At 49.4% G+C, this 25,092-nt stretch overlaps 1 protein-coding gene and 1 long non-coding RNA gene across 6 annotated transcripts in view; one reads left to right on the top strand and one right to left on the bottom strand.

Moving 5' to 3' along the window:
* Window positions 1-25,092, bottom strand: part of LOC309521212 — a 254,515-nt gene that overhangs the window by 54,953 nt on the left and 174,470 nt on the right. The gene's annotated exons all lie outside the window — the stretch shown is intronic.
* The window catches only part of MSI1 (musashi RNA binding protein 1), a 56,255-nt gene continuing 33,823 nt past the window's right edge, over window positions 2,661-25,092 (top strand). The window contains exons 1-4 of one of the 5 annotated variants that reach the window (XM_082203380.1): window positions 2,661-3,028; window positions 4,097-4,137; window positions 4,701-4,782; window positions 4,903-4,987. In XM_082203380.1, coding sequence (XP_082059506.1) covers window positions 2,988-3,028; window positions 4,097-4,137; window positions 4,701-4,782; window positions 4,903-4,987 — 249 coding nt within the window. In that variant the 5' untranslated portion in view covers window positions 2,661-2,987. Of the gene's footprint in view, window positions 3,029-3,338; window positions 3,541-4,096; window positions 4,138-4,700; window positions 4,783-4,902; window positions 4,988-25,092 lie in introns of those variants that run through there. The other 4 variants (XM_082203381.1, XM_082203378.1, XM_082203382.1 and 1 more) reach the window with 4 other exon arrangements.

The raw sequence follows: 25,092 nt of genomic DNA, 5'->3' as shown, positions 1-25,092 counted from the left end.
ATCTTTCCTCAGGAAGGTGTCCGTCTCAATTAGGAGATGCAGATTGACCTGTCAGGTGGTTGGTGCAAAGAAAATACCTTTGCAAAGCCACGGGGAAGCAAGGCTGTCACCCTGAGCTGCTTAGAGAGGGATTTGGGGCATGTATTTCTGTCTAAGCATCTGGATTGGGTCTTAGCCTGTTAGCTTGCTCTGTTTCTGCAGACTGCTTCCTGCAGGACGGGGACTGGAAGCCGGGCTGGCTCTGCCATTAGGTAAGATGAGGTTTGCCTTAGGCGGCAATTTGTTTGAGGCTACTGTAAAAAGGCAGCCATTTATTTGGAGAATTTCTTTTTTTTAAAAAAAAACAAAAAAGTCTTGAAGCAATTATAAATCGCTAAGACAAATAAACAAAAGCTGTCCCTGTCCTGAGGCCTACAATCTAAATAAAAAAGACATGACACAAAAGGAAAATGGAGGGAGACTTCCTAGAAACAGGAAGTAGAATGCTCTTGTACTTTGGCCCTCCTTTTGGACCTCCCACAGGCATCTAGTTGGCCGCTGGACTAGGTGAGACTCTGGCATGATCTTCTTGTGTTCAAACACAGTGAATACTACTCTTTTGTGGAGGAAAATGGTATCCTAAAGTGGGTAGTTCACTGGTTAGAGCTTGGTGCTGATAATGTCAAGGTTGCAGGTTCAATTCCCATAGGAGTTTCTTGCTAGAGCTGTGTTCCAGACTTCTGGGCAACCTCCCAGGGGCTGCATGCCAGTAGTGGGTGGAGCCAGATGCAAAAGAGGACGGAGCAATAAATGCAAATGTTACCTTTGTACAGTAGGCTAGTTTCGTACATCACAACCCCTCTCTGTCCCTCCACTCAGGCAAACATGCAGCACCATCAGGATTCAAGGACATATCCCAGACAGGGTAAAACACTGCAAGGTGCAAAGCAGGGCCAGTAAAGAGTGTGGCTCAGGGAAGAGTTCTGAGGGCCAGATAGAAATCTTCGGAGGGCCGTATTCAGCAACCTGGACCTTCTCATCCGTGTTTTAGGATGCAAACACCCCAACATGGAAGATTTGTGCATCTTTAGGGGAGTCTGGAGATAACACAGATCTGCCAAGAGGCTCGTTTTACTCTTTGTAAGGGACATGAGTCTTTCCTGCAGTGGTGCTTTGCTGTGGAATCCCCTCCCTTATGAACATAGGCATGTGCCAATGCAGGACATTCCAGCGCCTTTTGCAATTGGCTCCCTGGATTTTACTAGCTCTTCATTCCATCGGGTAACTAGGATACACACTCTGATTTACCAGTTGAATTTATTTTATTTGCTTTCAATGTATTTTAAAACTACTGTACATCACCCCAAAAGATTTTCTGTGAATACAACATAGAAATGCTTGAATACTACTTATAGTATGATGCTACTGATATCATTGACGGCACAGATGTGGACTGAACTCAAAGAAAGCATGTTTACCTGCCCACCTGGATAAGTTGTCCAGGAGGCAACTGACCAAAGGAACAATTCCAAGCAGAATAAGAAACAAGGACTCATTTTTTTATCATGTATATAGCACAAGCAATGCACATGGCTCAGTAGAAACTTAAGTGTTTTTTTTTAATAAAAAAAAGAGGCAGATACTTTTGCCAGAATCCTCATGCACACCAATTTAATTACCTACTTCCACACTGAGCTACACACAAAGGTGATTGGAGGGTCCTATAAACTGCACCATTTCAGACTGCAAGGTGGGAGGGCTGAAAGCTCCAAGCACTCCATTGTTAGCTGGGCAAGTGATTATGGGAGTACGGGAAAGTTCTTCCTTTTTTCTGATGGTATAGATTCCCAGGTGGGGAACTTATATTTATTGCATTTATATCCAACCTTTTCCTCCAAGGAGTTCAAGGTGGCGTACATGGAGCTCCCCCTCCTCACTTAATCCTCACAACCACCCTGTGGAGTCAGTGACTGGCCCCCAAGGTCACACTCAATGAGCTTCATTCAGATCCTGGTCTCCCAGGTTCTAGTTTCACACCACGCTGACATCTCTTACTTGGCCTGAAGCCGCACAACCTGGAGCCCTGCATGTAAATCAGGCATGTGGGGATCTGTGGGCTCCTGAAGATGTTGCAGGACTACAACTCCATCAGCTGGACCAATGGCCAGGGATGATGGGAGCTGTGTTTCCAACAAAAGGCGCAGGGGCAAAACTTCTCTGCACCTGGTGTATAAATCCCAGCAATGGGGGCGGGCTGAGACCCCCCAAATGCTGTGGGACCCAAACTCCCAGCAGGCCCAGTCGAGGTGGCCATCCTGTGGGGTTCTGAAGTTTGTGGAGTTGGGAGCCCAGCGCCATGTGGAGATCACCCACCCAGAGGAGACTTGTGCCCTGGACCGAGATGGTTAAAAGTGGCAAAAGGAACTCCCCCACTTTTCCCTTCTCAAGGTCCGGCCCGCTTGGTCCAACGAGGTTCCGGACAGGACCACTTTCCGGGGAGGGGGGGATGCACTGCCCACTCATTCGCGGCTCCCCAAACCAAAATGGCACCTTCTCCCTCTCTCACCCCCCCCCTCAAAGGCACCACGTTCCCGTCCTTCCCGAGGCCCTCGCGCGAGAGAAGCTCCATCCCGCGCGCCTCTCTGAGGCGGGCCGAGCGAGCGAAAAGGCCGCGCCTGAGGGGGCAACTTGGGCGCTGAGGGTCGCCAGGGCGCTGAGGCGGCCAGTAAGCTAGCCTATCGGGCGAACCCCGCAGCTGCCCCACGAGCGAGCGAGCGAGCCGGCCGGCCACCCTCCTCCTCTTCCCTCAAGCGCGCCGGTCCCCCGCCATGTCACATGCTGTTTATTGTTGCCGGCTAGATGGGCTTTAACCCTTTCCTGCGTGGGCTCCCCCGCTCCTGCCGCCAAGCTGGGCTCCAGCGGCGGGGCGAGCGAGGCATGAGGCGCCAGGTGGGCCCAGGCAGCGGAGGGAGGAGGGCGGCCCCGTCCTCCGCCCGGCGCCCTTGACCATGGACGCCGCCGCCGCCTCCTCCGTGGCCGCCTTCAGCAGGTAGAGCAGGACAAAAGCCCCGCCGGCATCGCCCGGCCTCCGGACCCGCCTGAGAGGCCAAGGTGGACCCGGCGCCGGTCCCCCGCCCGCCTTTGTTCCCCGGCGAGGCCTTCTCCCTCGCCGGCCCCGGGCGCCCTGAGCGCACAGCCGTGTTGCGCGCCGCCTTTGCCGCCGCCCTGAGCGCGCTGCCCGGCGGCGGGCCGGCTTTTATGCTCACGCCGGCTGCCGCGGGTGGGAGGAGCCGGGCAGGTTGTCCCCGGCGCTGCTGCTGCTGCTGCTGCCGTTGCCCGGCCTCCTCCTCCTCCTTCCCCATCATCATCTCCACCTCCTCCTCCCCGCCCGGCTGAGAGGGGTCGGGGGAGGGGGCAGCATGGCCTGGCCGTCCGGCCCCTTTTCCAACGCTCAGCTGCCCCGGGAGTGTGGCGCTGCGCCTCGCAGGGAGAAGAGGTCCGAATGGAGACAGAAGCCAGCCAGCCCGGCCTCGCCTCCCCGGACTCCCCCCACGACCCCTGGTACTCGGCCCGGCCCACCCTCGCCTCCGACGCTGCCTCCTCCTCCTGCTCCGACGCCGACGCTCTCGGCCGGCCGGCAGCCTCCCCGCCATGCCCGATTGCTGGCGGCAGCGGCGGCCGGGGCAGGCTCTCTCCTCTGCCTGGCTGCGGGGAGCCGCCAACATGGCCGATTCCCCCGCGCGCTCGCCTCCTCCATCCACGCCTCCGCCGAGCCGGGCAGCCCACTCGCGCCCGCTGCATCCCCGGGGCGCCCTGGCGCCGCTGCCGCCGCCCCGATCCGCCATCCCGAGCGCTCTGGAGGCGGCGCACACACGCCCCCCCCTTTCTCCCCAACGCCACGCTCGCCGCCCGCCATGGACGGAGGAGTTCCGGGGGTCCCTCAGGCTGCCTCCCGTCCTCTCCCCCTGCGCCCGCGCCGCCCTTGATCGGGGGGCTTTCCCTCCTCTCCGAATACGAAACGCTTAACTTTTATGGCCGTCTTGTTGCTCTCGCGTGCTGATTTAAAACCCCGTGTCTCTCTCTCTCTCTTTTTGTGTTTTCTTCCCTCTCTCGTTAGCAAAATGTTCATCGGGGGATTGAGCTGGCAAACCACGCAAGGTGAGAGCAAGGCGGCGGTAGCGGCCCGGCATGGGGAGTATTGGGGCGGATGGGGGGGGTAGGGAGAGAGTTACTGGGCCGGGGGCCGGGGGTCTTCTGGGTTCGGTTCTGGCCGAGCCGCACCTGCAACCCAAACTTTCCCAACTCCTCTGACGCCTTTTCTCCTGCCCCTCCCCAAATCTTCTCTGCGATGTACAGAACTTAGATGCGCCTTTTCATGGCGGGGGTGGGGGGAGCGGGCTTCTCCCATGTGGGTCTTTGTGAATAGCTTTGGGTAAGGGGCGCTGTTCGGACTCGTTTGCAAGGGTTCCCCCCCACACTCCCTCTCTCCCTCTCTGTTGGGGGGGGGAGCTTCCCCTCGAGCATGCCCCTCTTTCTCTTCTCTCTCCACCTCCAAGTGTTGTAGGATCTACCCCACTCTTTGCCAGCAGAGGTCGAATAGCCCCCTCCCTCTTTTCTGTAAGCTGTGGGGAGGAAAGAGGCATCACCCGGAGACACCCCCCCCCCACAGTGCCGCCACCTGCCTAGGGGACCCATTTGTGTCCTTCTCTTGTGCTTTGCAGAAGGCTTGCGGGAGTATTTTAGCCAGTTTGGCGAGGTGAAAGAGTGCCTGGTCATGAGGGACCCGCTGACAAAGCGATCCAGGTGAGATGCCCCCCCTCGCTCCCCCCCACCTGCAATCCCTCCAGTACCAGATCCATTCTTTCTAACCAACTTCCTTTCGGTCTCTTTCTCTCTCCTTCCCACCTCCTCGCCCTGGTCCAGAGGATTCGGGTTTGTCACTTTCATGGACCAAGCTGGTGTAGACAAGGTACTGGCCCAATCTAGACACGAACTGGACTCCAAGACGGTGAGTCTCCTTCTCCCATCTCCAGAGCGCTCTCTCTCTCTCTGTGTGTGTGTGTGTGTGTGTGCAATAGCCAGCGACCTATCAACTATTGACTAGAGCTATATTGATCCTGTCTGGCTATTGGGTTTTGAAGCAGGCAGTGAAACCAATGACTTCTCTAGTCTGCGCAAGGACCTGATGTGTTTCTTGGCTTAGGGGTTGTGTTTTTCAAAACTTTTTAACTCAGCAAAGTTCTCTTTGCAGAACAGTTCTAGGGAGGTAATGAATTGAAAAGTATTGTACTGGGGCAGGCTGAATGCCTGTGTGATGCTGGTTGGATATTTTGGAGGAAAGTCTAGTGCTTCAGTGGTGGGGTGAGGGCAGACCCTAGGCCTTTTGTCTGGCTTGGCCCATGGGGTGCTGCTGGAGCTTTTGCTGAACCTAAGATATACTGAAGGATGCTTGATTTCTCCCTGAAGATTAGGCCTATTATTTTGGATCTTCATTAGGCATCAGAAAGTGACTGGGTTTTTTGTTTTTGTTTTTTTGGGAGGGGGTATTTTATTTTGATTTTGGATTTTCCACCTTGGCCTAACCCTTTCAAGCTGCATCTTCTTCCCCCAATATCTGGGACCTGAGTGGTTGACTGGCAGATCCCCTTCTCGCTTGCAAAATAAAAATAAAATTAAGCTCTTTTGGTCCAAGGCTGTGTGGAATGCCAGCTATGATGTCTCAGGGCTCCCTCCCCATTAATTCTGGGTATTGGAAGAAGATGTCAGTGTCTCTGTTAAAGAGGGAGAGTCACTCTGCATATGGTCAGAGACACAGTTTTCAAACATTCCATGGATGTGGCCCTGGGGCTCATGTTCTGGGTCTCAAATGGAGACATGGCTTTACAACACAATGTTCTTTGCAGTAGTGAAGGCTTTTTTTATTATAAGAAACCAGTAATTTTCCAAAATAACATATGCAGCAATAAATACATCTAAACAGCATAGCTATATATAGCGATGCATGATAATTTCAAATCCCAGGTGCAGGTGAGGAGAAGGATTTCTAGAGTATATATCTTTTGCGTTTCTCTAACATTTAGGTCACCTTGGGGACTATTTTTAAAAGTAGCATCTCCTAACTCCTGTTACAAATCAGAATGAACCTTTCATGTGCATCTGTGTCTGTCTGGGCTGGGACTTGTCTCTCACCATCTTCCTGATTTAATGTAAGAAATAAAGTCATTCCAAAGTTGTTGAGAATTAGTCTGTTGCCTTCGTGTTTCTGAGCAGCTTAAGGAGGCACGTTAGTTTCTCCGTGATTGCCAAGTCCCAAAGTTCAGTGGTGAACTTTGATAAGTATTTGTTTTAAAGTGGGGGTCTTTTTGATGATCAACAGGTGTTTTGGGGACTTCTCTCTCTCTCTGTTGTGAAATTGGGGATCTTGTACACTTAATTTACCTAAATGTTTAAAAGTTATCTCTTTTGTGTCCCTTTGCCGTTGTGGTTGGGAGAGGTACCACCAGAAAACTGAGGCGGGAAGAGTATGTTTGGGGAATCTGCAACCTTTCACCTGGGAGTCACCCTACCCCCTTGGCAAATGCCCCTCCTCCTAGGAACTACATAAATGACTTTCTGACATATTTAACCAATCGCCACCCTCCCCTCAAGCCTATTTGCATGTTCAGCAAGCAAGAAGACTTGCCCTGGGGTGTGTGCAGAGGAAAGTAGCAGGTCTGGAAGCAAAGAACTAGGAAGGATGGCGGGGAGGGGGGTGGGCTATAGAAGTGATCAACAGCCAGCGCAGCTGTTCCATTCCTATTCCCAACATATGGTGGCTCTTTGGTTGTCTAATAACAGAGAGCTGAGTCCGGATCCAACTACTGTTTTAGTCCAAGTAGATTTGGGGCCCTGAGGTGGACAATCCAGATGAGAATACCCAAATCAAATCCCCTCCCAACTTTCCAAATTTGGATTTTCAGATTGGGTTTTCTACCTCTAGTCCTTAAAATGACTGGACCCCAAATAGTTGGACCCCCCAATTTTGGGGGCCTAAATAGGGACTTAAAATGCTTGCTCAGCTAAAGGTCTTTGTTCAAGTTGAATAATAATAATAATAATAATAATTATTATTATTATTATTATTATTTTATTGCTATTTATATCCTACCCATCTGGCTGGTTTCCCCAGCCACTCTGGGCAGCTTCTAGCACATATAAAAACATAATAAAATGGCAAGCATTGAAAACTTCCTGATACGGGGCTGCCTTCAGATTACTTCTAAAAGTTGCGTAGTTCTTTATCTTTGATTTGAACCGTTGTCGCCCAGAACTGGGTTGAGTGCTCTTTTGAACAGTTTGTGAGACCTGTAGTGCATCTTAGTATAGCATCATAGAAATGTAGAGTTGAAAGGGGAACCATAGCACCATCTAGTCCAACCCTCTCCATCGCATGTGTCTTTTGCTCAATGTTGGGCTTGAACCCACAACTGTTAGTTTTTCACTCTTAGTTTTTCAGGGCGGGGGGTGGTGGTGTTTGTGAATGTGGATACACATTTTGGTGTTGGATTGCAGTGGCTGGGAGTCTTTTCTTGAGGATACTTTTAAGTCATTTTTCCTGTGGTTGAAATCTGAGATATGGGGCTCAAGGTTAGAACTCTGCCTAGAGGAAACAACGTTTTCCCCCCCCCCCTTTGCAGGGCATGACTTTTAAAGGAACAATTCTGCTCAAAACCCACAGAAACAAAGGGGAACCTATTCAGTCCCCCTTCATTTTGGGGCGAGGGGCTTACGAAAGAGAACTTTGCCAGCGACTAATGTCACAGTGTGTGCCGTTTTAATCCAATTTCTGGTAGAGTTCAGTATCCAAGGTGAACAGAAGGCATTCCAAAGGGAGACCTTTCCTTGAGGCTGCCTGGGGGAGTTGCAGGAAAGTTGATCACTGCCCTCCTTTCTTCTGGGGATCGTTCCCTTTACTGTGTCCAGGAATCTCCTCTCTCTCCCGAATGCATGTGCCCTGTGTTCCTTAAAAGTGTAATGAAAGTTTATCCTGAAAGTTCGGCACAAGTTTTCATTATTTTTTTCTTTCTTTTTAACCCGTTAAAAAGACTTGATACAATGAAGCAGGCCACGCAAGTTGTGCTGTGCTAAATGGGTTAGTCTTTCAAAAGTCTCTGTTAGTTTGGGAAGAGGATATGATGGTCTACTACTTGGAAGTAATCCTCACCTAAATCACTGAGGTTGCTGTAGGATTGGGTTGTAATAAAGCTAGTCCTATCGGGGTATGTATGCAGAGTAGGGTATTTCGGGGGGGGGCAGGCCATCTCCCCTCCCTCTATACCAGCCTCCAACTGGGTGCCCTCCAGCTGTTCGGAACTACAACTCCCATCAGTCTTAGTTGACTGGTTGGGGCTGATGGGATTTGTATTCCAAAACAGCTGGAGGGCACTCGGTTGAGGAAAAGCCTGCCTCTGAACTTTGCTACGGTGCCTAATCAGCTAAGCCCATCCTGGATCTCTGTGGGAGCAGCAAGGTCACCCCACCCCTGAAAGAAAGGAGTGAGTGATGAATGAATATCCATGGCGGCTGGCCTAATCCTTGGGAACAGTTTCCTGGGGATACAAAGTGAGATGAAAGCCGTGGTTGCTGATCCCTATTCTTTTCTCTGCCTCCTCCGAACAGTGTGCTCTCTCTCTCTCTCTCCCTCTTGTCTCTTACAACCTTGCTGTGGGGCCTCCCCTTCGAGGTGGAGCGGTTGGGGGGAGGGGTTAAGTGAGCCGAGGGAGAGAACAGAAGGGGTCTCATGCTGTACGGATTGGTGGGGTGGTGGGGGGGTGGTTGGCCGGCTATTGAAATCTCCTGATGCGTCTGCTTTGCTGGGTTGAGGGGGAGGAGGGCGGGAATTGTGGGGAGCAATTTCAGTAGAGGATAGCCCTCTTTTTTTTAAAAAAATACCCACCCTCTTTTGTTTGGAGCTCAAACCCTTCTGAGCTATCTATCCTCTTTCTCTGCCCTTCCACCCCACCTGGGTCAGCCAGTGTTTCAGGTCCTGAGATGGAAAATCTAAATGGCATCACACACACACACACACACACACACACACACACACACAATCTTCTGGGACATTCTCCTTCTCACACCCCATTGGAATGAATGGGAGTTGCAGGAGAGCACAGACTCCCACCCCCATAAAATCTTTCCTAACGAGGCATGTGCAGAATAACTTCACAGTATTTATTTAGTTATTTCATTTATATCCCACCTTTTTCTCCAAAGAGCTAAGGTGTTGTACATGGCTCTTTCCCCTCATTTAATTCCCACAGCAACCCTATGAGGTAGGATGGGCTGAGAGAATGTGATTGCCCCAAGGTCACCCAGCGAGCTCCATAGCTGAGTGGGGATTTAAACCCTTGTCTCCCAGGTCCTAGTCCAGTACTCTTAACTGCTACATCACATGGGCTGTCCCATACTTTAATGGTGCCCTGAAACTGCCACCTTGCCTTGTTTTATTGCAAGTAGAGCTCTCTTCCTTCCTTCCTCTTTTTTTAAAAAAACAAACACTTTTTCAGATATAAGACGAACATAAGAGCAATCAAACTCTCTCCTCCTTTTTTAAGTAAAAAAAGTCTGTTTGGAAACATTGTTCAAAACATGTGCACAGTCTTAGGCTGGTGCAAGTTTCCAATACTATTTATTTGTTAAGTGTATACAGTGGTACCTCAGGTTACAGACGCTTCAGGTTACAGACTCCACTAACCCAGAAATAGTACCTCGGGTTAAGAACTTTGCTTCAGGATGAGAACAGAAATCATGCTCCAGCAGTGCGGCGGCTGCAGGAGGCCCCATTAGCTAAAGTGGTGCTTCAGGTTAAGAACAGTTTCAGGTTAAGAACAGACCTCCAGAACGAATTAAGTTCTTAACCCGCGGTACCACTGTATTGTGTTATCTAACCCATCCTAATCCTGGAATTTAGGAAACATTGGAGTAGGGATGTAGCTCAGCAGTGGAGCATTTGTTTTGCACACAGAAGGTCCCAGATTCAACCCTCAACACCTCCAGGTAGAGCTGGGAGAGAACCCTGCCAGCCAGTGTAGACAGAACTGAGGTACATGGACCCCAAATGGTCTGACTTGGTATAAGGCCACTTCCTGTATTCCTAAAACATCCCAAGGGCATCAGGTTGGCAAAGGCTGGTCTTCTGTGACTTGATAGTGGCTTTCTAGGGACTCAGCCAAAGCTATTTCCATTTACCCCCATCTGATCAATTTTAAACTGGAAGTGCCCTGGGGTTAAAGCTGAGACCTCCAGGATGCAAAGCCTGGGTTTTTCTACCAAGTTCTGAACCCTCTTTGGGAAACCCTGGTCCAGACCTAAACGTCTGAGTTCGTTGACCGCCTTCATGAGCTTATTAAGCTGTCCTTGCCCCAGTGTGAGAAACTCAGATATAGAAGCTAATTGGCGAATGGCATCTTAAACCTAGGTTGTGGTAGCCACAGTGGAATGTCTAGTCACCTTTTTTGCAGTGGCATTTATTATTATTATTATTATTATTATTATTATTATTATTATTATTATTTATTTATTTCATTTCTGTAACGCTTTGTATTTTAAAGTAAATTTTTTTACAGCCGTTTACGACACATTAAAACATCAAATAAAACAAACTCGTGCTTCAAGGAAAATATTTCAGATCCTTCTCTAAGTGACATTTGGCTTTCCCCATATTTATTTACCTACTTAATTTATATAGCTGCCCCATAGCAGAAGTACTCTAGGGAGCTAGTGTGGTGTAGTCATGAAGCTCACAGCGTGATCTTGGTCCAGTCATAACATCTTAACCTACCTCACAGGGCCATTGTTTAATTGGGGGGGGGTGAACCTTCTAGTCCTTGGAGAAAAATAATAATAATAATAAATTTTATTTATATCCCGCCCTCCCCAGCCGAAGCAAAAGGTGGGATATAAAGGCAATAAATAAGCTATTCTGATTACCTATGAAAGCTGGAGGGGTCAACCAGCTGGAGATGTCAGTTACCAACCTGGCACCCAGAGATCGCCATGTGATCACAGTTGGACCCGTGCCAGTCGCAAAATGCACCAGGCGCTTGGCTAGATTCAAACACTGCTTATCCCCCAACCCATATTATTAGAAATGGAAGTGAAATAACGTCAAGAAATAGCAATACAGATTTTTTTAGCAGCATGTTCTTGACGGTAGTGTTGTCTTGTGTAATCATCTTATTAATCACAGAGGTTTCTCGTTGGCAAGGGAGTGCACTCTGTACATGCACATGCCCTTGATTTCTGAGGCTCATAGTTCCCGATTAATTTTTTTGCACGATACCCTGTGAACTTCTTTTTCACCACTAGACCCTTGCTGACCCTCTTTTGACCCCCAGGTCTTTAATCACCCACTGCACAGCCCCATTGACCACTTTGGAGATCCTAGTCTGGGAGATGTCTCCTGAGGTCCACATACACTTCCCATGTGATTTGATTACTCTCCAGTTGACTGGCTGGCAGCTTCCCATGTACAAATGGGATCCTGCTGAAAGGCAGAATTGAACTCAAGTAGGCGAAGTAGGCGTTCCTCTCTGGTGATGAATCTGTTCCGGCTCATCATAACGTAAGAAGAGGCTGCTGGATCAGGCCAGTGGCCCATCTGGTCCAGTATCCTGTTCTCACAGTGGCCAACCAGGTGCCTATGGGAAACCTGCAAACAGGATTCAAGCACAAGAGCCGTCTCCCCTCCAGCAGTTTCCAGCAACGGGTACTCGGAAGCATTGCTGCCTCTGACTGTGAAGGCAGATTAGAGCCATCATGGCTAGTAGCTGTTGATAGCTTTATCCATTTGTCCAATCCTCTTATAAAGCCATCTAGGTTGGTGGCCACCACTGCCTCCTGTGGGAGGGAGTTCCATAGTTCCACTATGCATGAGGAAGTCCTTTGTTTTTTCCCCTTATCCTGAGTCTTCCAACATCCAGCTTCATTGGTCGTCCATAAGTTCTAAGGTTATGAGAGAGGGAGAAAAACCTTTTCTTTGTGCCACGTATCTTATTATAAACTTAAATCATGTCACCTCTTTCTCTCTCTTTCTCTAAACTAAAAAGTCCCAAACCCTGCAATCTTTCCTCAATGGTGTGTGTTTGTGTGTGTGTGTCACTCTATCCCCTTGATCGTTTTTTGTTGTCCCTTTCTGAACTTTGTCCAACTCTATAATCTCATTTTGGAGTTGAGGGAGCCGCAACTGTACACAGTATTCCAAACGCGGTTTCACCATTCAGCAAGCCCATTCAGTTTTCAGTGTGGCTGTGAAGTGATGAATGAGCCTGTGTGAACCAGCCCTGATGGCTGCTGGCCTCTGCATTTCCCCCCTGCTCCCTAGGAGCCTGGAGTGATTTTGAGGTGGAAGAAACTTAAGTGCAGTGTTTCCTCAATGGCCTTTATTTGTAAGCAACGTAGAAACACGCTGAGGTCTGTTTACGCGAATGCTAAGTTTTAATAGGTACCTTTGCTAGGCTGGAAGATAACCATTGCTGAGGGGGCAGGAGGAAAGTGGGGCATTTTTGATTCAGGGTGAAGCAATTTGCAGCATAGCTGGCACCACAGGTCTTGCCGACGTGTCTTCTGTGGCTCTGCTTGGCTACGGCATCGCTTTGGCAATAGATAACCTCAGAGGATGATTCCAGCAAGTTAAATGTGGTTACATGGGCTTTAACGGTAATTACACAGTGTTTGGAGCGGTAGTAGGATTGCGAGGAAGCGGATTGTGCCCTTGGCTCCCCCCTGTAAGGTCACTAGTCCTCATGATTAGAAGTGAGAGCAAAGGGTATTGGTTCAATAAAGTGCCTTTTTAAAAAATACGTATAGTGTTCTGGGGGTATTGAGAGTGCTTCACTCAGTAAAGGTAAAGGTACCCCTGCCCGAGCGGGCCAGTCTTGACAGACTCTGGGGTTTGTGCGCCCATCTCACATCTATTGGCCGGGGGCCAGCGCTGTCCGGGGACACTTCCGGGTCACGTGGCCAGCGTGACAACGCTGCTCTGGCGAGCCAGAGCCGCACACGGAACGCCGTTTACCTTCCCGCTGGTAAGCGGTACCTATTTATCTACTTGCCCCCGGGGGTGCTTTCGAACTGCTAGGTGGGCAGGCGCTGGGACCGAGCAGCGGGAGCGCACCCCGCCGCGGGGATTCGAACCGCCGACCTTTCGATCGGCAAGCCCTAGGCGCTGAGGCTTTAGCCCACAGCGCCACCCGCGTCCGCTTCACTCAGTAGCCCTTACAATAGTCTTGTGAGGTTGGAGAGTCTTATCCCCCACCCCAAGAGAAAAGCCAGACCAAAAATGCGTACTGTGGGGTGTTTTGCAGGGAGGATTGGTCAGAGGACGAAGAGTTAAGGACCTCATCCTGCCTGCCAGTCCTTCCCTGCAAGCAGGAACCCCACCCCCCAAATATTAGTAGCTTTATTTTTAATTATTACATTTGTATCCCATCTTTTTCTCCAAGGAGGTCAAGGTGGCATACACTGTTCTCCCCCATCTCATTTGAGTCCCCACAACAACCCTGTGAGGTAGGTTAGGCTGAAAGGCTGTGCCTGGCCCAAGGTCACCCAGTGAGCTTCACATGGCTGCGTGTGGATTTGAACCCTGGTCTCCCAGGTCCTAGACCGGCACTCTTAACCACTGCACCAGGCTGAAGGACGCTTGGGTGTGATGTCATTCCTCTCTGATGCCACCTAGTGGTGGAGGCATGACTCGCACCAGTGGCTTCCTGGCTCACATCTCCACTTCTTATGCACAGTTTTGGGTGCCTCGTTAGATAGAAGGGGAGAGGGCAGAAGTACCTTCCTCCTGCCCTGTGGGTCTCTGCTGAGTGTCCACCTGATTGGGTTGAGCTGCTTCAATGCACTTATTTCAGGAACTGTGGGCAGCCAGCCTCTGCTTTCAGTTCCCAGCTAAAGCAATGCACTGGCTGGCCTGTCATAGGAGGTTTATGGGGTTGGTTGTAAGGCCGCCTGAGATAATGTGTCCAAAAGAACTCCAGGCATGCTGGAACGCTGCTGCATAAATATTAACAGCAATTATGATGATGATTAGGGTTGCTCTTAGCTGGGAGGTGAATAACTTCTCCCTCGGCCCTGGTTTGCATGGAGGTATTTTTTGGAGAAAGGAAGGATAGGGAGGGAAGTTTGGCCAGCCTTGCAACTAAGTAATGAAAGTTGCTAGCCTGCAAAAAAATAGTAACCAGACAGAGAGCTGAATTTCTGTGCTGGGCGTGTGGAGGAGGGGCTCCACTCCCGCCGTCCTGAACCTCATTGCTTTCTATGCTGGCCTGCCCACACATCTGCACAGGACACCATGCATTCACCTGCATGCAGTTCCTTGTTGCCTGTGGCTACCAGCTTGGTGCTTAACCTGATATAACCTTTATGTTTTAAATCTGGCCTTCACTTTTCATAATCTGTTTGCAACTTAATGCCCAACTTAAATTTCTAGACTTTGCTGCAATCGGATCAGGTGAACCTGAGAAAGAGCTGAGCCAGTAGTAGCCAATATGGTTCATCTCCAGATGTTGCTGGCTCTAAACCTCCCATTATTCCTGACCTTTGGCCATCCTGAGTGGGACTTGCGGGAGTAACTGTAGTGCAACAATGTCTGGAAGTGTTGGCTCTCACCGCGGGATGAAGACTGGGAACTCTCAGCACTGTTTCTGCCAAAGGCTTTAATGCAAAAGTCAGGTTCAGCAGGCACACCAGATACATCAGAGGCATGGGGCTTCAAAAGGCTGTCTGCACAGCAGCGTTTGAAATTCACCAGACTCCAGGCACATTTTGCAGCTGGCTCTTGGCCACTTGCAACCAAGTGGAGATGCCCAGGCGCCAGGATGTCACCCGATGTCTCCACCATCTGGTGGGGCATGCCTGCGGATCTTTGGATCTTGCCTGTTTTCATATGCCAGCAACATATCCTGCAGAATTCTATCCATTACATTTTATCTGCACAATCAGAATGAATTTCAGGAACTAAAAAGTCATATTGAAAAGTACGACTTTTGAGCCATCTGGCCCCAAAATTGCAACTAGGCATTCTGTTTTGGCGACTGTAACCTGGTTTAAGGAGCCATTTGATGCCTAGCTTATATAGCTGAGTTTCTAAGACAGTGGTGCCTCGGGTTACATACGCTTCAGGTTACAGACGCTTCAGGTTACAGACTCCGCTAACCCAGAAATAGTACCTCGGGTTAAGAACTTTGCTTCAGGATGAGAACAGAAATCGTTCAGCGGTGGCGTGGCAGCAGCAGCGGGAGGCCCCATTAGCTAAAGTGGTGCTTCAGGTTAAGAACAGTTTCTGGTTAAGAACGGACCTCCAGAATGAATTAAGTTCTTAGCCTGAGGTACCACTGTACTGTATGCACAGCAAACATCCCAAGTCCCGGGTCTGGGCAAACAAACGGGCACTCCTTTGAGTAGGTCAGCTTTGGGAGGCATCTTCTCACTGGTGCTGACTCCAGCATATCCTTGGAGATGGGAGCGAAGTCAGGACTGGCTTTGCGTTGGTCTTTAAGTTGCCTCTCCAGGCGGGAGGGGCTGTTCAATGACAAGAGGCAGCACCAGGTATGGCTCCATTGCAGGTCGTTTTGGGCTTGGGATATCTAGCGTCTTGGAGGAAGAAGGTTCTTCTGTCAGTCGGCTTGGGCCCAAACTCCCTCTCTCAGCCCACTGGGCTCCTCAGGGTCAGGCACCGACTGGGGTCCCTATCTGTCCCCCCCCCCAAGTTTGCTAGGAGCCTCACAGTGAGTCATCCAGCTCCAGCTCCCCAGTCTCTCCCCATTCGTCTTCTGCATCCGGCTGCCCTCTCCAAGGCTTCTTTTGCAGCGGACTCATGACAGGAGGGAACTGTGCCGGCAGTCCTTGAGCCAGACAGATTCATGGAGGGCAAGTTCTGTGAACAGTTGTTAGCAGTGTCAGCTAATTAGAATCCCTGTGTTTATGACATACTTGTTTCATAAAAATTATATACTGCTTGATTGTTGAAAAACAGAACAAATATTATGTGGCACCTGTAAACTGTACCAGTTCCGAAGATTAAAGCCAATTGACCAGGCGTAGGGGGGGGTAAGGTGATCTTGCAGCTGTGTGTAAAACCTTTAGCCTCCCAGATGTTTCTTGGGACTACACCTTAACAGGAGATGCACCAACTGGAAAGAAAACAGAAGCTTTTGCAGACACAGTGTCAAATGTGGGATTGTGTATAGATTTTCCCGTGCCATTGTGAGCGCCAGTGTGGTTAAGAGTGTTGGACTAGGAATTGGAAGAGACCAGGGTTCAAATCCCCACACAGCCATGAAGCTCACTGGGTGTGACCTTGGGGGCCAGTCACCCACTCCCAGCCTGTGCCCGTCTAACAGGGTTGTTGTGAGGATAACTATGTACACCACCTTGAGCTCCTTGGAGAGAAAGGTAGGATGCAAGTGTGGTAAATAACCTAATAAATCATGAGCAGGTGTCATCAGGAGTGTCCAGTGAAAAGGATGTCTGGATAGGCCCAAGGGCGTTTGAATTTACTTTTTTATTTTATTGTGTTTACGCCCCACTTTTTTTCCCCATGGAGCACAGGCTAGTATACATCGCCCTCCCGCTCCTCATTTAATTCCCACAACGGCCCTGTGGGCTAGGCTAGGCTGAGAGGCAGCGACTTCCCCCTCTGCAAGGTCACACGTAGTGAACTTCATGCCCTAGTAGTGATGAATATTGTAGCTGAATATTGGTGCTTTTAAGTTGAACCCAGGATCAAATAAGGTAACCAGTGCAGGTGATACATGAGCCCTGTAAGATAATATGATAAATGATCAGGCGCGAAAGAGTTGAGTAACGCTTTGCCAGGCTGAAGCAGGCTGCCCAACCTGACAGCCGTTTCCTGTACAGTTTTTACAAAAAAAATGCTGTTTGCTTCTCGGGAGCATCAAACACAACCCTCCTCTTTTCTCTCTTGGGGTTCTTTATATTCTTTGCTTCTGTTTTTACGTGTTCTGACTCCAAGTGCACCCTGTATTGTTCCCACTTCTTAAATAACTTGCTCACTTCTAGTTACACCTTCTCTAGCCCCTTTTTAAAAAAAAAGGAAAAGAAAAACCCTTCCAGCCTCAGTTTTCCTCCAACACTTGCTAGCCAGACGGTCTAGCTGCATAATTTGAATAACAGCCTGCCTCACCCAGCTTACAGCAAGCAGGCTCTCTTTTCTTCCTAGTGAATTGTGCTGGGAAAAGGAAGGCCTGGGTTAACTTTTGTTGAAATAGGGGAGTATCTTCTTGGCAGGAGCTGAATGTCTCTGGCTGGGAACTGAACAAGACAGGGGACAATTGTTTGTGCTTGGTATCTTCCATCAGCCTCCTGCTGTCCCGCGAGGCCTTGGAAACTCACTGTGGGCTTTCGCTAACGCCACAATGCAAAGGGATTGAGTGTGTTTTTGTTTGTTATGTGTTTTAGAAACTTGTCTCCTACCTATTCTCCCTCCCTGCCAACCCTCCCTGAACAAGGATGTGCTTGTGTGATTATAAGCGTTCAGGGATGATCGGGAGCAGAGGTGGCCCTGGTGAAACACAGAAATGATTGAAGAGCATTGGAGCATCTTCTGTACAAGGAGAGGTGGTGCAGCAGCCTTTTGCCAACCTGGCACCCTCCGGGTGTTTTGGGCTGCAACTTCCATCACCCTCAGCAGCATATGGCTTGTAGGCTGGGGTTGATGGGAACTGTAATGCAAAACACTTTGAGGGCAGCAAGTGTGGAGTTCTTTAGTTTAGGGGCAGGGAATTGATAATTTTGGGGTGGGGAAAAGGTGTCTAAACTCAGTGGTGTGGCGAGTGGAAGGCGACTCCGTTTCTCCTCTCACAGTAGCTGGCCACTTGTGAAAACTTATTGAGGGAAGGGGCACAGAGCAACCTACTTCTTCCCCTCCGCACACAATTGACTGATGGGGTCTCCTTGCCAAGCTATGTGTTTTTGGCGGTACGCCTGGATGCTGGTTTTAAACAAAGGATTAGGCAAATCCGTGGAGGATAGGCGTAATTTAACGGCTCCTGGCCACAGTAGCTAAATGGACCAATCCCCTGTCAACAGGAGCGCTGCAGCTCTGATGGACCTGATGATAGGGATGAAGAAACAGGGCAAGGCTGCTTCCCTACCTGTGAACATCCAGAGGCAGCTATTTGCGTACAAAACCTACAAAATTTAAAATAGGAAGTAGGACGTTAGAGCAATATGCATAGAGGAAAGTAACATAGAAAGCTGCCTATTGCAGCTCGCCCATGTAGCTCAATATGACGCTGACTAGCAAAGGCTCTCTAGTGTTTCAGACGGGGACTGTTTCCAGCCTCACCTGGAGATGCTGCCAGAGATCTCATCTGAGACCTTCTGCTGGTAAAACAGATGCTCTACTGCTAACTTATGGTCTTGCCCCTGAAAATAAAGGTTCTAGAATAAAGCTGCTTCATTCCAAGTCAGACCACTGGTCCTCTTAACTCAGCGTGGTCTACCTTGATCGGCGGTTGTTCTCCCTGGTTTCAGGTGATGCTGGTGATGCTGTTGGGGGTTGATCCTGGGACCTTCCTGCATGCAAAGTAGATGCTGGACCACTGAGCCATGCTGCTTCCCCAAAGACCTGCTGAAATAAAACTATTTCAGACTGGTGCCTGAAACTTAGCAGGGCTTGTGGCTGCCTGGTTTCTGATGGGATTGAGTGCCATGGAGTTGGGCCCTCTATGCTGCAGACACGACTCCTTGATGGCATGAGGCATGCTTCTGGATCATGGGGGAACCACAATCAGTGCTCCTGCAGGTGTTCTCAGCTTGTGACACAATAAGGGTGAGGCAGATCTTAAGGTGTATCCTTAAGGCAGAGGTTTTCAAACTTTTTGAGTCCACGGCTCCCTTTACCAACTTCATTCTTTCTGCAGCATCAATGTGGGGCTCAGGAGCTCAGTTATGTCACCCCTTGCCTGCAGAGCTGGCAGCCTCTCGCCCTTTTTCAAACACCCTCGCTTGTGGAGTGTTCTCTCTTCCTCCTCTCTTCTCCCTTCTCCTTGGGAGTCCTCTGGGCAGCCGCTGCTGCTGCCCCTGGTCTCTGAGCTGCCCCAGCCCACCCCAAAGAGGTACCTCCTCACGCTGCCCCACAGGGGCCTGGGACTTGTCTGTCCATTCCCAGCGCAAGGACTAGAGGACTGGCTGGCTGGGATCCCTCACCCACTTGCTTGCTTACTGAGGCTGCCCCAGCTCCTGGCAACCAGCACCACCTGACCAGCCCCAGAGGCACCATTTGCCTGGGGTGCTTGTAGCCAGGGCTGTTGCACAAACAGCCACACAAGTCTTTGGGAGGCAGAGACACAAGAGGAACATCAGAGGAGGGAGGGAAGGAAAGAGGAACAGAGGCCAGTGTTGCCCGTGGCTCCCCTGACCATCATTCAAGGCACTCCAAGGTGCCACGGCACACTGGTTGAAAACCCCTGCCTTAAGGTGTATCCAAAGCTGCTCAGGGGGTTTGTACACTAGTACAAGAACCTGGAGTATGGGTGAGAAGCCACTGCAGATTTAACTCTGACTAGTTGGGCACTGTTGGTAGCAGGTACTTTCAGCGTCACATCTGTTGCTGTGCCTTTGTTGGCATATGGCCCTTGGAAGGTTGCCAGCTGGGGAATGCGGCCCTCTGGCTGAAGATGTTTACACATCCCTGCCTTTACATGCCAAGTCTGGGTGATATCCAGAGTTAGTCATGTTGAAATTTATGGCCACAGCAACATCAGGAATTGGTGTAAAAGGTGCCTTTTAAAAAAGGTAAAGGGACCCCTGACCGTTAGGTCCAGTCGCAGATGACTCTGGAGTTGCGGTGCTCATCTCGCTTTACTGGCCGAGGGAGCCGGCATACAGCTTCCAGGTCATGTGGCCAGCATTACTAAGCCGCTTCTGGCGAACCAGAGTAGCGCACAGAAATGCCGAACAAGATTGCAATAAGATGGGCAGGTGTGTGAACAGATACGAGTGATACCCACTGTTGTGACTGCTCTTCTATTCCCTGGTTCGAGGCTGTGATTTTCCTGGGCAAAAGAATTCTGCCTTGGTCAGACCCCACATGGAGTCTTGGGTACCACAGTTTAAGATACGGAAAGCTGGAACACGTGCAGAGGAGGGTGACAAAGACGATCAAGTGTTTGGAAACCAAGCCTTATGAGGAATGGTTGAGGGAACCGGGTATGTTTAGCCTGGAGAAGGCAATGGGGTGATATAATAGCCATCTTAAAATATCTCAAGGGCTGTCACATGGAAAATGGAGCAAGATTGTTTTCTGCTGCTCCAGAGGGTAGGACCCGAACTAATACGTAGATTCAAATGACAAAGATTCCAATTAAACATTAGGAAGAACTTTCTGATGGCTAGAGCTGTTTCACAGTGCAAAGGATACCCTTGGAAGGTAGTGGACTCTCCTTTGTTGGAGGTTTTTAAACAGGCTGGGTGGCCATCTGTCAGGGATTCTTTAGCTGCGCCTCCTGCTTTGCAGGGGGTTGGACTAGAATGACCCTTGCAATCCCTTCCAGTACTACAGTTCTGCAAAAAGTGCACGCGCAAAAGTCCAACCGGGAGTAGCAATGGTTGCAGCAAACTGTGTGGTCTTTGCCGATTGAGAGTTCACTTGCATATGTGGGTACCTGCCCTGTGGGTAAGGTACACACTGTCTGCCTGTCATGACAGGGAGGAAGAGTCTTGGAGCAAGTCACAACACACTCATATGGCAAAGGTGCTTTTTTTGGGGTGTGATCATGGAGACTGTGGTACAAAGTGGGAGTGCTGCCAGACTTTGCAGTGTGGCTGCCCCCTTCCCTTACTAAACAGTGGGGCCGGGTGCTCTGTTCTGGCATCCCCAGCTTTAAGACTGGAGTTGCTGATGAGTGTCGTACGCCTGGAGTCACCCAGCAAGCGTTGTAGGGAGAGAAGCATTTGCAATGTGCTCAATTCCTGGTCTGGAGCCAGGTGGCTTGGTGCTAAGTGTTCTCTTTCCTCTGGTGTCCATCACCAGAGTTCCTCCTTGTGTGCTCTGTGTGTGGCATGAGGGAGAGAGCAAGAGTATACAGGACATCACTCTGTGTGGGCTTTTTCTATATTGGTGCTATGAATGCTGTATTGCAATTGGGTCTTGAATTGCACCATAGCCTATTGTGCATTCGGAGGTGTGCGCAGGGTCATCCCTGGGTCAGGGTCCTTACATCATTGTGGGGGTGGCTATTCTTATCCCCTCTCCTGAAGCCAGGGGAAAATACATGTCTTACGTTCAGGGGTGTATCTAGGGGTTGGTTAGGTTGGACCTGCCAATGGCTCAGGCGCAGGGGTTTGTGAAAAAATTATGCCTCACCACTCTGGCTCAAGAGTGCCTAGGAGCCTGCCCGTGTGCTCCCTGGACTGCTCCTCGGCTGTTCTGGGTAGCTGGGAAGGGACACAGTCTCCTCTGGGTGCCTTGGTAGAGGAATCTGGTCACAAGTGATGGGGGGGGGCAGGGCTGATACAGCTCCTTGCCAAGGGTGCAAGGGAGCCTCGGTAAGCCTCTACTTGTGTCATGTCCTGGTGTCTTGTAAAGATACCCTATGATGATGTTGAGGGTATAGTGTAGCAGCCTTCATCAACCTGGTGCCCTCCAGATGTTTTGGATTACATGCTAGCTGGGTCTGATGAGAGTTCTAGTCCAAAACATCTGGAGGGTGCCAGGTTGGTGTAGCGTCAGCTACAGCATAAATTTGATGTCCCATCGTATCCATGACTCCACACTATTTTAGCCACCCCACAGGTGGATCTTTGGTAGAATGTCTGCACCTGTGGAATGTCCTGCTGGCATACCTGGGCAGTCCCACTGGTGCATCTGTCATGGTGGCAGCAGGCCTGGTATTCCATCAGTGTAGCATCCACCAGATCTTATAGCCCTTCATCCAGCATCTGCTAGTGTGGCGTATCAAGTGTTTTTTCCCCTCCCCTAATCAATAGCCCTGTTCAAATACTTATGGTTCTTTGAAAAGTTTTTTTGAAGAATACGATACTTTTATATGGTGGATAAATTAATGCAGCATACTTTCTGAGTTTGATTGTTTGTATTAAACATAAGCCCAGTGAATAAGCCAAAATGCAACAGTTTCTGATTCTGGCAAGTTTTTTATTCAAAATTTTCCAGGAAACCCCACAATGCTAGGGAAGGTAGTATTTCTGATGCACAGCTTCTCCTTCCTGATATAGGATTACTCTGTAAATCAGTTAAAACACTATTGCAGCATAAGCACCATTGATTTCTGTAGCACTTCCTCACAGACAAGGATGCATAGCAGCCTTCACCAGATGTTTGATGCCATCCAGATGTTTTGGACTCCCAGCAGCCCCAGCATTAAGCATGGACAGTGGCTAAGGATGATGGGAATTGCAGTCCAGCAACACCTGGAGGGCACCTCTTTGACTACCGTAAACTACCAGTGAGAGTGAACTTAGAAAATCCAGCTCCTATCTGTGCCCCCTGATGCAAATCAGAACAAAATTTGAGAGGGAAAGCATGGCAAGACTTTGCAGCAACTTGGAATGGCTCTGAAGGGCCTGAATTCTGCACCATAAGTGAAAGAAAAGGAGACAGGAAAATAAATGAGGGGGAGTGGGAAGCAGGACGTCTACAGCCAGGCAGTCCCCCCTCCCTTTAATCCTTTGAGTTTGCCGAACTGGTGGTCCGAAGGGAGTGAAGGAACCCACAGGATTGTTCCAGCTTCACACTGAGCTGAACCTGTTGTTTGCAAGCACCAGCCTCTGTTTGTTTGTTTGTTTGTTTGTTTGTTTAAACCATTTTTACCCTGCTCTTTAGCCAAAAAGGCTCCCAGAATGGCTCACATACAGTCAATTAAAAACAGGACAGTTCTTGCCCGCTGGCTTACAATCTACAAGGCACAACACCTGAAGGGAAAGGGACACAGAGGGAAGAGAGGAAAAAATAAGCAAACTCGGGCACCAATTCTTAAACAGCAGTTATTATCATGATGAGCGGACATAGAAACAGTTCCGCGATTGGAAGGAAGTGATGCTGAACTTAGTGTGGACAACCGATTCAAAAGTACCCCTAAGCTGTGTCCCCTACTCCTTCAGAGGGAGTTTAACCCCATCAAGAGCAGGCAAGCTCCCATCCTTCTGGAACAACAGTCTGAGTTAGGGTTGTCTTCTCTTCTAGTTTTTATCAGTCAAGTGGGACGAGGGTCCAGAGTGCAAGTGGTTGCCCTGACTGATTACAAGCACCATGTCCACATCCTTGAGCCCTACTAACTGAAACTCATCCAGCATAACAGGACTAGACAGTGCTCTAGACTCCTCAAGATTCATTTACTGTAACAGTGGAGTCATGATCCTTGGAGGATGCAAACAAATTTATCTTCAAAATGCTTTGCAAACAAAGTCACAGTGAGCTGCCATTGGTTCTGCCACCTTCTTTGAGCTAGAATGTCAAAGGCCCCACACTACCTGCAAAAGCTCTGCTGGACAGCACAATGAGAATTCAAAGGAGACAGCAACGTATGCCTTCTTTTCTGGCTTGATGAGCTTTCACCAGTGTTGGCCTACCTCCGACTCAAGTCATCTCCCAGCTTTGTTTCCTCGCCCTAAGCTCTGGAATATACTAGGGAACCAAACAGGCTCCATGAAGTGGGAGAGGGTCATTGGCCCAAGCCACTTGGATCTTCCAGAGATTGGCCAGAGCACCAATCACATCTGCCAGAAATCCCCTAGAGCCATCTGGAAATCCATTGGATCCATCAACCTCAAAGGATGGAGCATCCTAATAAAGTCCCTGACCCGATACTGAAAGCCTAAATCTCAGCAGGAAGTGATCTGACCATGACAAGTGACTGGTGTCAGTATCCCCCTACTTTCAGATCACCCTCTTCCTGCCCAGTTGAGAAAACAAGGTCCAGAGTGTGGCCTGCCATGTGTGTTGGGCTGGTGACAGTTTGGCACAGCCTCATGGTCATCATGGCAGCCATGAAGTCCTGAACCACCCCAGAGCCAGTCGCTTTGGCATGGATGCTGATGTGCCCCCCAAACCAGCAGTCTGGGAGTCTGCAACACCCCCTCTTAGACCAGTTCTGTCAGTTCAGGCAGGGTGACTGATGGACAGCGAGGCAGGTTGTAAACTAGCAAAGTTACAGTACAGAAGGACATGTTCTATGCCTCCTGGTTCTTACAGAGGTCCTATTCTTAAGGAAAGAGGGATGCCCCATATACCTGCCCCAATGTATTTGGGATAGAAGAATGTTAAATCTGACCAGAATAAAGACTTTGCAACATCAACAACATGCAGATTCCTAAGGTCTGCAGCTAAATGGAAAGGGTCATCAGAAGAGATGCCCAAGGAGTGAGGTGAGCAGGTTGTCCCTGAACAAGACCTGTATTGTCTAATCCTCTTTTTAAAGGATCCAAATCAGTGTCCATCACTTCCTCTCTTGTGGGAGTGAATTCCATAGTTGAACTATGCGCTGTGTCATTCTCCAATGAAGGACTATGGTGCTGTAAGCAAGAATAAGGACATCAGAAGATCCTGCTGGATTGGGCCAATCCCCCTTCTAGTCTAGCATCCTGTTCCCATAATGACCAACCAGATGCCTGCAAGAAGGACCCAAACACAAGAGCCCTCTTGCCTCCTGTTGTTTTCCTGCCACCAGTATCCAGAAGCATTAATACCTCCAAAACCAATCTTCAGAATCTTCAGTTTAGTTCGGCTATCCTGTAATAGTCAATATCAACCCCCGGGGGTTGATGGGATTGTGCAGGGGGTGGATAAAGACCTAAGGCTCAACAAGGGCCTATGAGGTATCGTTTGGAAAAATTTAATTAGGAATTAAGAGCTTCTGAAGTAAGGGATGTGGGCACTGTCAGAGTGATATTCTTAGTATTTCTGCTTGCTTTACTTCCCCATTTTTTTTTACTTTTTATGATTTCTAGTACGATAGTGATCTGTGATTTATAAATATTGACGTAAACATTGATATTTCTTTTTTTATTTTGTTTACATCCCTAAGAATCTGGGCTGGAGTTGATGGTAACTTTGTAAGCTCATCAAAGAGTCAATGAAATCAGGGCTCTGGG

The sequence above is a fragment of the Podarcis vaucheri genome (assembly GCF_965113315.1).
Source record: "Podarcis vaucheri genome assembly, chromosome: 16".
NCBI classification, from domain to species: Eukaryota; Metazoa; Chordata; class Lepidosauria; order Squamata; family Lacertidae; genus Podarcis; species Podarcis vaucheri.
The sequence above is the reverse complement of the archived record's forward strand: the minus strand, read 5'-3'. Positions and strand labels throughout refer to the sequence as shown.